This window comes from Panthera onca, chromosome B3, assembly GCF_046562875.1.
Source record: "Panthera onca isolate mPanOnc1 chromosome B3, mPanOnc1 haplotype 2, whole genome shotgun sequence".
Classification (NCBI taxonomy): Eukaryota; Metazoa; Chordata; class Mammalia; order Carnivora; family Felidae; genus Panthera; species Panthera onca.
In genome coordinates, this window is record NC_138344.1 from 52,848,103 (window position 1) to 52,864,314 (window position 16,212).

The 16,212-nt window shown below is 41.2% G+C and overlaps 1 protein-coding gene across 1 annotated transcript in view; it reads left to right on the forward strand.

The window, feature by feature from the left end:
* The window catches only part of CYP19A1 (cytochrome P450 family 19 subfamily A member 1), a 40,845-nt gene extending 38,871 nt beyond the window's left edge, over positions 1 to 1,974 (forward strand). The window contains exon 9 of the mRNA XM_060618531.2: positions 959 to 1,974. Within this exon, the coding sequence (XP_060474514.1) occupies positions 959 to 1,207 (249 nt within the window). The 3' untranslated portion in view covers positions 1,208 to 1,974. The remainder of the gene's footprint in view (positions 1 to 958) is intronic.
* Positions 1,975 to 16,212: the final 14,238 nt, after the last annotated feature.

The window sequence follows — 16,212 nt, forward strand, 5'->3', positions numbered from 1 at the left end:
AAAAATCCAGGCCCTTAATTTGGCTACAATGAAGCAAATTTTGTTTAACCCAAACAACCTTGTCCATTTCAACCTGTCCCTTTGTAATCACATAGATTCAGCTCTGGCACCAACTAAGCAAAGGAAAGTCCACTTGTGCCTCAGTTGGAAATTGAATGAGACTAAAAGATTTAGCTTTTGCAGTCTGCCTTTGGTTCACCAAATGGCCCCATGAACAGTAGTTCCCATTCTAAATAGAACTCAGTAATTAGAAGAGCTTCACCTTTCACTGAAGGAAACTGTAGATTCTGCTTCTATTATGTCCAGTTTTAGGCAATGATGTTTATTAATCTAAATTATCCAGATATTTCCCTCACTGTCCTCTTTTTCCATTTGCATATGATGTAGAAATGTGATCTTAATTAATCCAGTTCTCTAGGTCATTCTGTTTCTATGTGAACAACCCATGCTATGTTGACAATTGGTCAACAAAAACTCATTAAGCATATACTAAATGCCAGGTACTATGTAAGTACAGATGTGAACAAGACAGACAGATGTGATCTCCATTAATTTTTTGCATAACTATAAATATTTAGGTGCTTGGCACTAATATGCCAGGAGTCAACATCTTTGCACAAAAACAATCTTTGTCTTGGTGACATGCAGAAGAGTAGTAAAGCTGTGACCATCCCTCAGAGATAGTTGAGTATGCTAACACTGGCTGTAATAAGATTGTGCGTAATTGCTTTACCCCAGGACATTAACATAAAGAGCAAAAGTGGGGACTGTCCAAGGCTGGGTGTATGTCACAGAGGGTGAATCACATTGGATGGAGAAAAGAGCTTACTTGAGTTACAGTCACTCATCGTTTAGACCCTGAAATAGCATTCTGACTGATTAGTGTTTTCAGGGTGAATCAGAGACTGCATAACTCTAGCCTTTAATACTCTGGCTAACTGTCTGATCATTTTCATAGGTTCCTTACAGGTATTTTCAGCCATTTGGTTTTGGGCCCCGTAGCTGTGCAGGAAAATACATCGCCATGGTGATGCTGAAAGTCATCCTGGTTACACTTCTGAGACGATTCCACGTGCAGACTTTGCAAGGAGAGTGTATTGAAAATATGCAGAAAAAACATGGCTTGTCCTTACACCCAGATGAGACTGGCAACTTGCTGGAAATGGTTTTTACCCCAAGACATTCAGAAAAGTGCCTCAAACACTAAAGAAGGTTGATCAGTACCTACTCTGGAGCATTTCTCATCAGTAGTTCACATGGAAATCGCCCGTCTTTACCAGGTAGTATCATCCTCACAGTGGACATTTGGTGGCCTGTGCCATTTTATAGGCATACCTCATATGGGCTGTCAGCAAGCCAGGAAACATTGGTTGTCTGTTCTTGTCCAAACCAGAGAAACAGACTTCCAAAGAAAATAGAGGCCAACAGTTTGCAGGGGAAATGGTCAATTCCACAAAACAGGCTTTGGAAAAGATAGGCCATGAGCAAAACTTATGTCCGCCTTCCCACAAAATCCCCACTGCCCTGCCCCAAGAACATTTTAATGTCTGGGGCGGAAGCACTCAAGTCCATTAGAAAGACCAGGCTGGTGTCTGGGTATTTAGGGCCAAACATACCTGCTAATGTGAATAAAAGTGTTTTTATTTAGTTTTTAGTGGTAGGGTCTACAACATTCATATTCTTTGGAGAAATGCTTACAAATTCAGCATTTGACTTTTCCTATGAATTATTAAATAAACTCTTGATTATCCACAGGTGACTTGTCTGTGGCAAAAGTTAAATAGGAGACTCTCCTTTCCCAGTCTCTCAATTCATGCCTCAGCCAATTACCTCCACTACAATAGATATCAATTTGGGTGATACAAAGTAATTTAATAATAGCCTAAGTAAAATATAATTAGGACCACCCATCTGTTATAGGGGGGAAAAAATCACACAATGCATTTCAAATTCAAATAAAAATTATTTTCTTCATGTTTGCATCCTTGCTTAGCTCCATTAGTGCTAACCAAGAGATAACTTTAAATAATGGCATCTGTTAATTCTTATAACAGCCCCCAGTGATTTGAGGCAGGAAAAGTCCTCTATATCTATATCTAATTCTCCAACCCAGTGGGCTCAAACCCATTCCATCTTCTTTCTCCCTCAACAGTCTTCCCTTCTCTTTCTTTCCCTTATCCCAAAGTCAATAGCAACAGATCAGTGGAGAATATGGTCAGGGTAGAACGCCTGCAATCATCTTTTATCCTACCTCGGATTTAATAGTTATCTTAGAGATTTAACAGCTATTGAGTTTATTGAATCATTACACATAGCCATGGATAAAATGCACACCTTATAATTAGCTCTTTAAAGAGAATCAAGTAGATGAGTTAATTTTCCAAATACCACTTTACTTGTGTTATATAGCCAATATGATTCTATCTGCTGAATGCCATTTAAAAATTAAACATCATTTGCAAAAATTAAGCTCATTACCGTTGAGTCAACCACCAACTCCACATTTGAATATTCTCCTCATCCTCCTGTTTGGCAATAAAATAACAACTGAGTATAAAATGAGAGTGTAAGCTCCTTGACAGCAGCTCTTTTCTTTCTCTTACAATCCATCTCAATCCCCCATTCTGACTCCCCAGAAGGAAGGATAGCACTGAATAGACACTCTTGCTCATAGAACCCCTAACTGACCCCAGAATTCAACTAAAGAGAAGTCAGGTATTCTAAGATTTCAAGGATAGGTAACAGTAAAGAGGAAAATATTTGAACTTGGAATTATTTGGATCATCCATATGGCCTAAACATACACATAAATATGCCTATGTACTTGACTATATCCATAGTTGGGTCTGGACAATCATCCAAATAGTTCAGCCCCCTGAAATAACGGCCAGGATTTTAGATTTTAATGTATCTAAGTTAATTCTCTTGATGACTGTTAACACACTTTGCCTCTGGCTGGAGCTTCACAGTAGAGGAAAAGACTTCAGATTAGTGTACTTCACCCATCCAGTTCCCTTGGAACATCTATTGTATTTTGTATGTATATATGTATCCAAGGCCTACGTTTACATGATCAAAGTCAAACAGAGGGTTTATATAGTTGTATACCAATATTGTGGATACAAAAATATTCTGGGGAAAAACTAGGGGTGGGGGTGGGGGCAGGGGAAGAATAGGAAGAGGGCAAATGCTGGTTCGAATGATCCAAGCAAACTCTTCCAGAATCAAATTATCTGGGTAATCATTCAAATTTTCTCTCTGCTTAGCCTGTACCGACAAATCCCATATGTTTGTACAGGTTTGGCCTAAAGTATTTGGAATACTGTTGATTTTTCATTAGGCTTATCAACATATATTTGAAAATCCTGTTTTCTCTTCAGAATTTTGCCTCATTGTCCTGTACTTGTTACTCTTAAATGTGCCGTGGATTCTGTTTTTACCAGTTTTCAAAGAACTGGAGTATATAAATTGTCAGTGAAATGCATGCATTATAAGGGCTCTATTATTGTAAAATTGTGAGGACAATTGTGCCCTCCCATCCTCAGGTGTACTGGACATCCCCCTCTGCCTTTATTGACCTCCCACTTTTTCCTACTCCAAGTGGAAAACAATCACATACAGAAAGCCCCACATATCAAGAAATGTCAGTTGGAAGTTGTCACTTTTATTTCTAAACATCACCTTTTGCCTGTCGTGGTGCTAATATTCTAGTAAGTGTGTGGCCTTTGCCCACTAAAAAGAATACTAGCTGGAACCTCCTCAATCTCCTGTATCAGCTGGGCTTTGTGACTGAATCTCTCACCCATATTTGCAGAAGGATTTGCTAAGTTAAATTTTGTCAAAGTAATAAGTGGAATGGAATTTGTGGTACTTTCAGTTGGACTTAGCTCAAAAAAAGCAAAGTCAGGGCTGAACTCTCCAGGGCTCAACAGATAGGGCGTAGCTGAGTGAACTCCCTCATTTGCTTTCTGCAGCTTTTAACAGATGTCGGCCCATGTCTGGAGAGCCAACGGCCATACCCTATTTCCATCAGGCCAATCAAACAAGCAGAATGCATTTACACAAGTCAACCTGGTCAACAAGTCCAGCCCATTAGGGATACTCTGCCCCTTTCTCTTCTCCCAAGAAATTATTTTAAAGCATAAAACAAATGGGAATTATCACAAGACTATAATTATAAAAAATATTATAAGAATAACCTTGAGGGACGCCTGGGTAGCTCAGTTGGTGAAATATCCAATTATTGATTTCAGCTTAGGTCAATGATCTCCCAGTTTGTGGAATCAAGCCCCATGTTGGGCTCTGCACTGACAGCATGGACCCAACTTGGGATTCTCTCTCTCTCTCTCTCTCTCTCTCTCTCTGCCCTTCCCCTGCTCACACTCTCTCTCTCTCTCTCTAAAATAAAATAAAAAAATACTTTAAAAAAAGAATAAGCTTGAATCTACTCTAATCATAACCAAAAGCAAATGTTTCACAAACTTCAGTATTTTTATTTACAGTAGCCCCCCTTTATCCATAGCTTCACTTCTGCAGTTTCAGTGACCCACGGTCAATGGCGGTCAGGAAGAAGATGATGCTCCTGACTTACTGTCAGAAAGTCAATAGTAGCCTAGTACTAGGTCACAATGCCTGCATCAATTCACCTCAATCCATCTCACCATGTAGGCATTTTATCATCTCACATCAACACAGTGCAGTTGTGAGTGCAGTACAGGGTGAGTGCAGAGTGAGTGCAGTACAAGAAGATATTTTGAGGGAGACAGGAAGAGACCACATTCACAAACCTTCTATTACAGTCTATTGTTATAATTGTTATATTTTATTATTAGCTATTGTTTTAATCTCTTACTGTGTTTAATTTATAAATTAAACTTTATCATAGGAATGTCTGTACAGGAAGAAAACAGTATGTATAGGGTTTTGGTACAATCCATCGTTTCAGGTATCCCCTGTGGGTCTTAGAACATATTCCTCATGAATGAGGTGGACTACTGTATTAGTAAAATATTTCCTGCAATGAAGATCTTAAGTTACAAGACATGGAAATTGAGCCTATGACCCAGGTGATTTTTTTAGGTTCCTTTCAGCTCTGTGACTTATTTATAAGGAGTCTTTACAAGGAATCTTGACTCACCCTTTTTGTAAATGTATAGTTGGAGCAAGCTGTTCAATCTCACCATACCTCAGTTTTCTCATCAATCCAATGGGGATAATAATTACTTCATAAGGTTGCCATGAGGATTACAAGGGAAGATTCATGTGAAGCTCTTGGCATAGTGTCTGGTACAGGGCAACCTCTCACTATGCATAGGAATAATAATGATGATGCTCAGTAGTTAGGCTGACTCATGACATTCTCAAACCTTTTCTCATGCAGTAGAGATGGCAGAAGATGTGCCAGATGCTTCCACATCCATTATCTCATTGTAAGCTTCATGACAACTCTCACATTAGTATGATTGCCCCAGTAAGCCCCACATTGTATCCATGAAAACAGAGTCAGGGAGTATGGGAGACTTGCTCTCAAGTCCACCACTCCTTCCAAAGCCTTGGCCGCTTCATCAAGCTGCTTCTTTGCAACGGGACTCATCGCTGGAAGGCTGAAGAGGCCAGTCCTGGCTTCTCAGCTCTTCCACCTTGTGATGACAGGTAAACCCCTTTCAAGACTTGCTCAATTCTTGCCTCCTTACCCACAGAATTTGAAGCAGGAAATATCTCAGCTTCTTCATCCATAAAATCGGATGATTCTGCCTTACCCACCCCCCCACATAGGTATGTTTGGAGGATCTTTCTCAAAAAAGTAATGCTATAAAAATTCACTTAGTATAAGGTGCGGGATCTAACATGTGGATGCCAACATCTGCCTCAACAGAAAATTATCAGTCCCTAGACTAGTCCCTAACCACTAGGAACACTTCTAGTGTTGCACAATTTCAATTCATTTCAGATGTGGTACTATAGGAAAAAATAAGAGAGTGGAGGACAAAATAGTAACTTACTATAAATACACCATGGGCAAACCAGACCTTATAATGGCCATAAAATCACCTCTATTTTGGCCAAATTCAAAAATGCTAAGAAACCCATTATGATGAACAGCTGTTAAGCAATTTCTTCATTTGGCAAAGATTCCTGGTATGAGTGAAATATTCAGCCACTCTCTCATTATTTCCAAGTAGCCAGAGGTTGGCATGGAGGAGATACAATCAGACACAGGGCACAGAGGCAGCCTCTTCCAGCCTCTTCCAAGCCTTAAGCTTGGATGGATAAGTAGCTGAGCACATCGCCCTTTTGCCTCCTTCCCACTCCAGTTAATTGTGAAAGTGTGTTGATTTTTCAGACCAAGAAAACAATAATGACTGCATTTACTTTCTTATTCTATTAAGCCCTTTATCATTCCACTTAATTCTCCCAACAATATTATGAGGCAGGTATTACTCCCATTTTCAGATAAATTCCCCCATCTATCCATTTACATTCCCTTGCTACCTGCTTGCCAGAATTTCTCACTCACACCCACACATACCTCAACATACATGGTCAGTGTCTTAGATTCTCTTGTCAAAACCTGCTCTCAAAAAAATTTTTTATGTCTGCTTTTATCTAATCTGCTTTTTAAAAAGATTTTATTTTTAAGTAATCACCACACCCAATATGAGACTTGAACTCACAACCCCGAGATCAAGAGTCACATACTCTACCACCTGAGCCAACCAGGCACCCCTCTAATCTGCTTTTTAAATCTACCTAAGTTATAAATGGTAAAGCAAAGCTAAGGCTTGAAATATTATCCTCCATTCCAACATAGGTTTTTGTCCACAGGATTTCCCAAAAGAATTACAGACATCAGCAAGATGGGCTTATGGAAGGAGAGGAGGGAAAAGAAGGTAGCACCTTCAAGAACCCCTTAAAAATGATAGCACCTACTTCACCCACACATGAAGCTGGTCTCACCTAAACAGTGATATCTAGGTTGTAAGGGGTCCTGAATCAGAATGTCTAGAGGAGCCAGGCAGGTAACATAAATCAGATGATTGGGCTAGCTTTAAGTAGAGCTTGTGTAAGAAAAGGGGAATGGGTCCCCTAAAGGTATTCAAGTTCAAAGTTCTTAAAACACAGTGCCAGCCAAACCAGTCATCCTTGAGCTGGATCAGGCCCATTGTTTAAGGCGTGAAACATCAATCCTTTTCACATCCATCATTTTATTAGCACTCCCTACCCACCCAGCCATCCAATGAGGAAGACAAGAAGTCTCCACTTCATTCATTGATCAGGAAACTGAAGCACAGGGAGTTCATGTGGTTTGTCCAATGTCACACAGTAAGGGTCACATCTAGGATCCCCGCCAGGGATCCCAGCTTCAAGTCTACGAGCTGTTTGAAGTCACCCAGCCCAATGCCCCTTCATAGCTGGGCATCTCCTAAAGATTATCTCAGTGTCCTCTCGCTGATCTGAACCTTGGTGGACCATCTGTAAACACGGATTACACCAGAGGAAGTCTATAGTCATTTCCAATGCTTTCCTTCTAAGTTGTTTCTTTGCTTCATAAACAACACCATTTTGCCTTTATGTCTAAGCTCTAATAAACTGAGCATATTGGTCACTGAAGGGATGATCTGGGCATCCACTGCACATCAACTGCAGAGTACAAGCCCCAAAACACTAATAAGTCTGAATGCTGCCCTAACTTACTGCTGCCAGGCCATGGGATATTCATGGAACACATTTCACTCACACTTTATGCCCTACTGGAACTCACAGGCAAACCAATACATTTACTGAAACAAATAGTTTTTTCCTGAGTGGCCTTGGTTTCATACTCAAACTAACGGATCACTAAGATCAACAGTCCCTCCCTTCCCTCCTGAAATTAATGCTCTCTCTGGCATCTCTACCACCCTTCCCAAAGGCAGCTTGCTGCTTTTACTGCTTGTATAGCTCTAGGAAAAACCAAAAACATGCAAGAGAAATGAACTCTCACTTTGGAAAAATCTCTGCCTGCGATAATGCAGGAGTGCCTGACACACCTTTGTGTGTGGTCCTTCAGGCAAGTGTGAAGAGCAAAGAGATGTTATAAATCATTAAGATGCCACAACTAACAAGTGCTTCTTCCAAGTGCTGACCATGTCCAGCTTATATCATTTAAACCTCACAACAATCATGCAAGAGATTATTCCCCATTTTGCAAATGATAAAGCTGATTCTCGAAGAGTAACTTGCCCACACTCTCTTACCTAGAAATTTGAACCCTCTGACTTATCCCAAAATCTATGATTGTTTCCTGTGTGCTACATCTACTAAAAGTGGGATTTTATCCTTTTTAAAATCAAATATAGTAAGTTTTCATTGATATAAGTATTAACATTGGGGGATGGGGTGGCAGAAAATGAGGTCTTGAGAATACTGATGAATTTTTGCCCCTATCTGAGCCCTGGCCAGCCATGTTACTATGGGGATAATTCCAAAAACAATGAGGGGGGACTTGTCCTGTCTCTCCAACCACCAGTCAATAGTGAGTCAAACCAGTTATATTAATTTGGCTCTATTAAGGAATCAAAGTAAATTGATCGATATATTTTCTCTAGCCATCCATATTTTCTTCATCTTAGTGCCTGGCACACAGCATGAACTATGTTTTCAGATGACACACTTCCTGCTAGGCACCCTCTGAAGCCTTTATGAGCATGTTCCCTGTAAGACCACTTGGTTTAGGAGCATTTAACAAGAGCAGATCAAGAAAAAGCTCTTGGAATAACCTGCTTTTCACTCAGCTTTAGGAAGATGTACCCTCAATGCTGATACCTTCTCAAAGCTCCTAGTTATTTATGACACAAATTCAGATAATTTAAAAGTGGCCATAAAGGCAATCAAAGAAGCTTCCCTCTTTTAATCATACACACACAAAAAGAAAGAAAATAAGTTAATCTACCACCTCTTTCAAAAGCTCTTGCAATGATAGATTATGGAAATAAAAGTGACTTAAGTTCATTTGGATGAAACATTTACATCTCTTCTTGTTAGGAATTAATCATATCTCAAGGTTTCAAGAGAAATTCATTACATGATTTTCACTATTTTCAAAGATTTCATGGAATGTGGAGCAGACACAATCCACCACCTATAAACCTTGAAGGCTTAGAGGTTTACAAACTTTACCTAAGTAAGGCCTCACAGCTCCTAGGCAGCAAGATGAGGAAGATGCTCAGACTCCTGGTTTTCAGTCCAGTGCACGCTTACTAAACTCTCGTTTTCCTTTCCAGAAGGCTCAGGGTACTCTCTGCCTAGCATGGAGGGCTGTTCATTGCCTCTGTGGTGGTACCCAAGGATGAGGTCTAAATTTCATTCAGCCTTAGAGGCCACCTCCCAGTGCAGGGTACTGCCTGACCTCTGCTCCCAGCCTGGCCCCGGCCCTGCCTTCCTAATGCATAAAGCAAGACTATGCCTCAGACTAGCTGTGCACAGCAATGGCAGAAATGGAAAAAGACCTCTTTCCCCTTAATGAATGCAGCTGACTGCTTCAATGCTTCATTCCACCAAGGTCTGGATGTGGGCCAGCCTTAGTCTACTTGGCCCATATTCAAATTGCTTTTTCACCATGAATTATGGTTCTATTCATTATGGGGGAAATTGAGGAAAATGTATTGGCACATGAGGTTTTCAAGTCATCCTGCATTTCTAAGGGTCTGGCATCAAGCTTGCAGTAAAAACACAGTCATGAGATGCACAGATGGGGGAGACATGAGTTGAAAACTTTTTCTTTTCTTCTTTATAAAAAAAATTACTATCATCATAAAATACACATAACATAAAATTTACCATCTTAATCATCTTTAATTGTACAGTTCAGTAGTATTAGGTATATTCACACTGTTGTGCAACTATCACCAACATCCATCTCCAGAACTCTTTCATTTTGTAAAACTGAAACTCTATATCCACTTAATGATAACTTCCCATTCTCTCTGCCCCACAGACCCTGATGACCATCATTCTACTTTGCATCTCTATGAATTTGACTATTCTAGGTACCTCGCATAAATAGAATCCTACAGTGTCTGTCTTTTTGTGACTGGATGCTTTCACTTAGTATAATGTCCTCAATGTTCATCCACGTTGTAGGATATGTCAGACTTTCCTTCCTTTTTAAGGCTGAATAATATTCCACTGCATGGATATATCACATTTTGTTTATCTATTCATCTATTGATGGATGTTGGTATCTAGTCTATGGAGTTCAAGTTAAACAAACACAAACATCAGCTTTTTGTTCAATAGAAAAAGGTTTACCTATCTGATTTGAACATTTACCTCAGGGCAGCAGATGTGGAATGACCATGGTGGGGAAATTAGCTCAGTGAAGCTGGAGGGCAAGGAATGAAGAACTTAGAAGGCACTCTGCATACAGGAAAGCAGATGAGAGGATGGCAGTAGGTTGTGTGATGACACAAGAAGGGATAAAAAAAAAAGTGCTGGCTAACACAGATTAGCCCCCTGGGACCCTCAGATTTGACACGTGAGCTGGGACTTCTAGACATCCAGGCTGTCTACGTGACACAGACAAGTATATGGAAGCTACACCCTCACTATAGTGCTTCCCAAGCATAAAACAGTAAAAATGACATTATTTTAAATCCCAGTTATCCTAAGAGGTCTTGGATAGATTTTGAAAAATTATATGTTTTTCCAATTATTTGTTCCACACAATTTTCCAGGGGTTCCCTTATCTATGCTTGAATTGACATAATCTGAGGGAGACCCTAAAATTATATTGTTAGTTGATGTTTCTAGAAGATTCCATTTGAATTATTTCCCTAAATTTCAAGTTATTAGACACTGTAATGAAAAAGTTTATTAATGTATGCCAATACCAAGAGTATTGTCCTCTGAACACAATTCTAAAGAAAGCTTTCCAAAAATGTTCTGAGCAGTGACAGCATCATTAGATCATCATTAGTATGATCCTCAAGCTGAATATAGATGTTTCGGATGTCTACTGAAAAACAGTCTCATTCCTATAAATTACATCTTCTTCAGGGGCTTAGTACTGTCTATTTTTTAAAATATTTTCAGGATATTTCCTAACAAGAGGATAATTTTGACACCAGATGACTAGTGTGCCAATTTTTATTTTTCAACTGAGTCAAGTGTCATTAGCTTTGTAGTTGAAATCAAGATAGAAACAGATTAAATTCAGTTACTAAGATCCAAAGTTGAAAATAACCAGAAAACCAGAAAAGATAGTCCCAGAGTTGGCCAATGTCCAGTCCTGCCCTCTCCCAGGAGAGCCAGCTCCTGTTTGTTCCCATTTCTGGACATGTTTTTCTGAATACCACATGTGGATTCTGAGTTTTACACTAAGTATGGCAGAGTTTCATTAAGATGTAGTAGTGTGCTATTTTTCCTCTACTTTTTATTATCTGGTATCATAAATATGTTCCAGTTTAAAGTAGGAAAGCAATATTTTTGTTGATACTGAGGTACTCAATACCATTCCTCAATGTACATGGCCATCAGCACACGCAAATGTATCTTTAATGTGACTGTGACTGTTCTTTTGGTAAATGTGGTGTTGACAAACTAAGTGCTATGAATTTTCCTTTTTGTTCCCTGTATAAACTGTCCATTTGTTAAAAAGTACTATCTCTATTGTAATTATAAAGACTGATTTCATCTTCAAGGAATCCAGAAATCAGAATTTACAAAGTGGCGCTCATGATGAGATAAACATGGATAGGGAGAGTCAGCATTTAAAAATTTTATAGCACCACGTTATCCAAATACACGATCAGAGGATTCATCTCAATGAATATTGTAGGAACTGGTTTAGGCATTTCTAATTTCATTTTCTAGTATTTTATCTTATCACATTTTTTTAGGTGTCAGTTCATGATGGGTTGAAAATTAAGAAAAATAATTTGCCCTTCACCACAAAAGCTCTGCTTTAGACCCTATGTGGGGCTGAATCAATATGTATACTTTGTGTGCTCTAAAGGAAATACAAAAATCCTTTGGAAGCTCTTATTACCCCAGACACTACCAGGGTTGAACATGAGGTCATGTTCATAGCAATATCCACATCCAGTGGTTCTAACTCTCACTCCTGCCCTACAGGAACTCCAGCCCCCACATTTCTTTCAGGGCTCCTTAGGTATCCACCACTGGACCACATCAACTTTTATGTGTCTCTCCAGATTTCCTTGACCCCAGCTTTCCCCAGAACGTCAGCCATTTGCTCAAATGGAAAGTGCCAGAAGCTTCCATCTCCTCATTTCCTAATACTGCTGGCTGTCTCAGCTTCCCCTGGATTGAGGGCTTGGTCCTAGCTCACTCCCCATCATTCCTGCCCACAGCCAGAGCCTCAGCAGCCCTGCACCCAGATGCCGGGTCATCCAACCTGACCCATGGGGCTCTGGCCCCTTTCACTGCTTCTGGATCCTTTGAAGCACTGTGCTTAGGTATGGGGGTCTGGCTTCCCCAGAAGCTGCTGGAGAAGATCATTGACCCAACCTGGAAGTACAAGGGTAAAACAGGAGACAGAAGGGAGCTGGCAGGTAAATTCCTCTACCTCCCTCCCCAGCAAGTTCTAATGCTTTGTGGTTCTGCACATTATAAAAAGCTTTTCCCACACATCCTGCTTTTATTCTTCACTATTACCATCCCCACCTCAGTGGGTTCAGGGAAGATAAGGTTCAGGGACGATAAGATTTGTCCAAATATGCCACACACATACACACAGGTACAGACCAGTTAGTGTAGAACAAGCCAGTGCCAGCTTAGACTAGGGTCTGCACCAAGAGGCTTGAGTAAGGGACATGTAGCCATATGTAAGAAATCCAGTACAGAACTATTCCAGAAGGAGAAGAAATGTTTCCATCAGAAAGAAGGGGTGAGAGGGCTTGTCTTGCCTGACACTGCCTTCTTCTGGAATTAATGACCACTGTCTGAACTCTCAGGCCTTGCACATTTCTGACGGGGTAAATCCTGAGCCTGGGGTGGACCTGACTGACCCTGGGTTCCAGCCCAGCCACATGCTGGCTAAGTGACCGTGGACCTTGTAGATCTCTGGGCTCAATTCCCTCACACGCATGTGGGTGATAGAAATACTTTCCTCACAGAGTTGTTCTATGACTCAGAATGCTTTGCAAATTATCACATTGTGCAAAGATTGGTTATTACATCAGACGCCATCTTTAGTGCCCAAAGAAATCCCATATAAGTTGTTGGTTTCGGCTACTTCTCTCTTTCTCCATCCTGAATTTGGTCTTGCCAGTAGGAGGAAGACAAGCTGGACTGAATGCCAAGAAGTACAGCCCAGTTTACTTTCTGAACCATAAGATTCCCATTTTCAGTTAGTGTGAGCCTGGAGACCTCATACAAAGGTGCTAAGGTTTGGCTCAGGGTAGGGAAGAATGCAAGTTATCTGGCCACAGAGGGATGCAGGCCAGAGAGCGGGAATAGGGTTTGTGGAGGAAGTTTAGGGTTAGGAGGTGAGATCCAAGAAGACCTGACTGAGGGAGATCTTCAAAGGACTTGGAGGTGGAGATCTACGACTAAAGGCCCACTAGAGCCAAGTAATACAATGCCTTGTTTTGCAAATGAGGGAACAGCCCCGGAGAGGACACCTGCCACTCTGGGTAAATGGCCCTCCTGAGACTAGAACCCAGGTCTCCTGACTCTTGTTCCAACGCTTTCTAAAACTGACATTTACCTCCTCCATGCTGCCTCCACCCTAGATCAAGAGACAAGGTGGACTAGACTTGCCAACACAGCAACCAATTTTAAACAGCCTATCCTAAGACATTTCAATTTGTCAGAGCACAGGTCCCAGTGTGAGGTTTGGGTAACATACCCCCTCTCCCCAACACCAGCAGAAGAGCGCTCGCAGGGCCTCACTCTGATCAAAGACCTCCTATAGCCAGCTGCAGGGATTGCCCTGTTATCCTCATGTCTGCCAGCAGGGGGCAGACACGGAAAAGGTTTGTCAGCTTTGGAGTTTGGCAGCTTCCCCTAGACGGGAGGGCGGCCTCCCTTGGTTTCCAGCAGGGCCTCTCACCAAATGGGGCTCCCAGACAGGATCCAGTAGTAAAAAGGCCAGTATGATTGGTTTTACTGTCTAGTAAAATGAAAATATTCATAAATGTTCATTTGCTCTATCATTTCAGATTCCTTAGTGCCTAAGCTGGCTGGCTCCAGACAGGGCACTTGATTTTAAATCATCACCAGACCACAGAAGAGCTGTGACCTGGGGGAGTTACTCTCTACACTTGACTTCCACATTTGAAAATGAAGGGAGGACAAAAAAGATTTTTAAAAATAATTTAACAAAGAAAAATAAGGGAACCACAGTGCCCACCTTTGGAGTTGTTGATGGGCACAGATTAGAATTTACCTGCCACATAGTCAAGCACTCAGGTGTATTAGCCAGCAGCTAATAGTGATGTAACTTTATCAACTTAGCCCTTAAATACTTATTAAGCACTTACTATGCATGAGGCCCTAAGCCAGGTGTTTAGGAGATAGAATAATGAATAAGACATTTCTTCAAAAATATCACAATTATTATCTCTTATCTATTTTATCTTTTTTCTATTATCTTCACAGTAACTCTATAATCTCTTTGATTTCTTTTATTGTCCTTGTTGTAAGGAAGCTCAGTACCAGATCTGAAGACCAACCTGCCGTTTTGTCCCCACTGGCCAGCAGATGTGCATTTTTCTTTTTGTTTGGTTCTCACATTCTATTTATATTCTTATTTTACTAAGTCACCATATAAATCTTTGACCTGGCCTGTTCCGTTTAAGGGTGTGGGCTTGCTGCTTTGCTGACAGGAAGCTCTGGTCAGAGAATGGAGCACTCTGGGGAAAGGAGGGTGCCAGCCTGGAAAAAAAAAAATCCTTATTTACAGGTAAGGAAGTGGCTAATGAGGCCTGAGAGAAAGGGGGATGAAGCAGAAACAGCAACAGTCAAAACACCTCTGAGAAAGACAGGGTCTGGTCTCCTTATAGGAGGGGAAAAAAGTGGGTAACAATACAAAATGCACACCACCCAGGGCCACCTCCTAGTGTGGCAGAAAACAGGGGGAAGGGAAGGCCACCCGAGGTGCACACTAACAAGCACAAGTTTGGGGAAAAGTTCCTTTGTATGCATTTCAGCGGGGAGGCGAAAGGGGTAGACAAGAAGCAATAAGTTTCTCATCAAGAGATAAAGAAGAGTGGGGAGCAGAAATCACTGTCCCTGAAGAACAAAGACCTGAAGGGCTCAGCTCCTCCCACAGCTGAGTCTCCAGACTCCCCAGTGATTGCGAGATGGCCTCAGATCACTGATCCTCCAGGCTCTCCCACCCTCCCCTCCTTCCATGAACCAGGATGCACAGAAGGAGCCAGTTACCACATATGTTAGAAATACAGCAGGGCTGCCATTGGCCTTGCTCAGCACGTGTTGAACAGGCCCGCAGATGGGCCAGCACACTTGACCTGAAGGAAGAAAAGGAACAAAAGCCAAGTTGCTGATTGTGGCAAAGAAGAAGCAGACTGACCCATCTGTTAAGAAAATGTCAGGACCATCCAACTCACAACGTTACTTTTATAAACTAAGCACAGCCCACAAAAAACATGTGTCTCCGTGGGCCAAAAGGTATGGGCTGAAACCATAAATTGGAAACTATCAAAATGCCTATCAAGTATAGAATAGAGAAATGAACTGCATTTTCATACAGCAACAAGAATGAATAAACTTACAAGTACTTACAACAAAATGGGTGAACCTCATAAGCAAAATGTTGAACGGAAGAAGCCAGACACAAAAGAATGCAGACTTTGTGGCTGACTTTGTGGCTGCCTTCACATAAAGAACAAAGACAGGCAAAATTGTGGTGACAGAAGTCAAGGCAGTAGCTGTCCTTGAGGGCATTGACTGGAAAGGGGCACAAGTTGGTTTCTGGGGTGCTGGCCATGTTCTTACATGTTTATATGCATATGTGTTCACTCTGAAAATTCATTGAGCTGTGCATTTTTCTATATTAGATTTCAATGAAATATCAGAACAAACAACCACACAAGAAGAACCTGGGGTCATGAGCACAGCAGGTCCCAAGGAGAGCAGTGGACCCTATGGCACCCCACTATGGTGCCAAACAGGAGTAGAAGGTGAACAGGCAGTGAGGAGTGACCACCAACCCAGTAGCTGGCTTCTTAGGGTAGTCAGCCAACT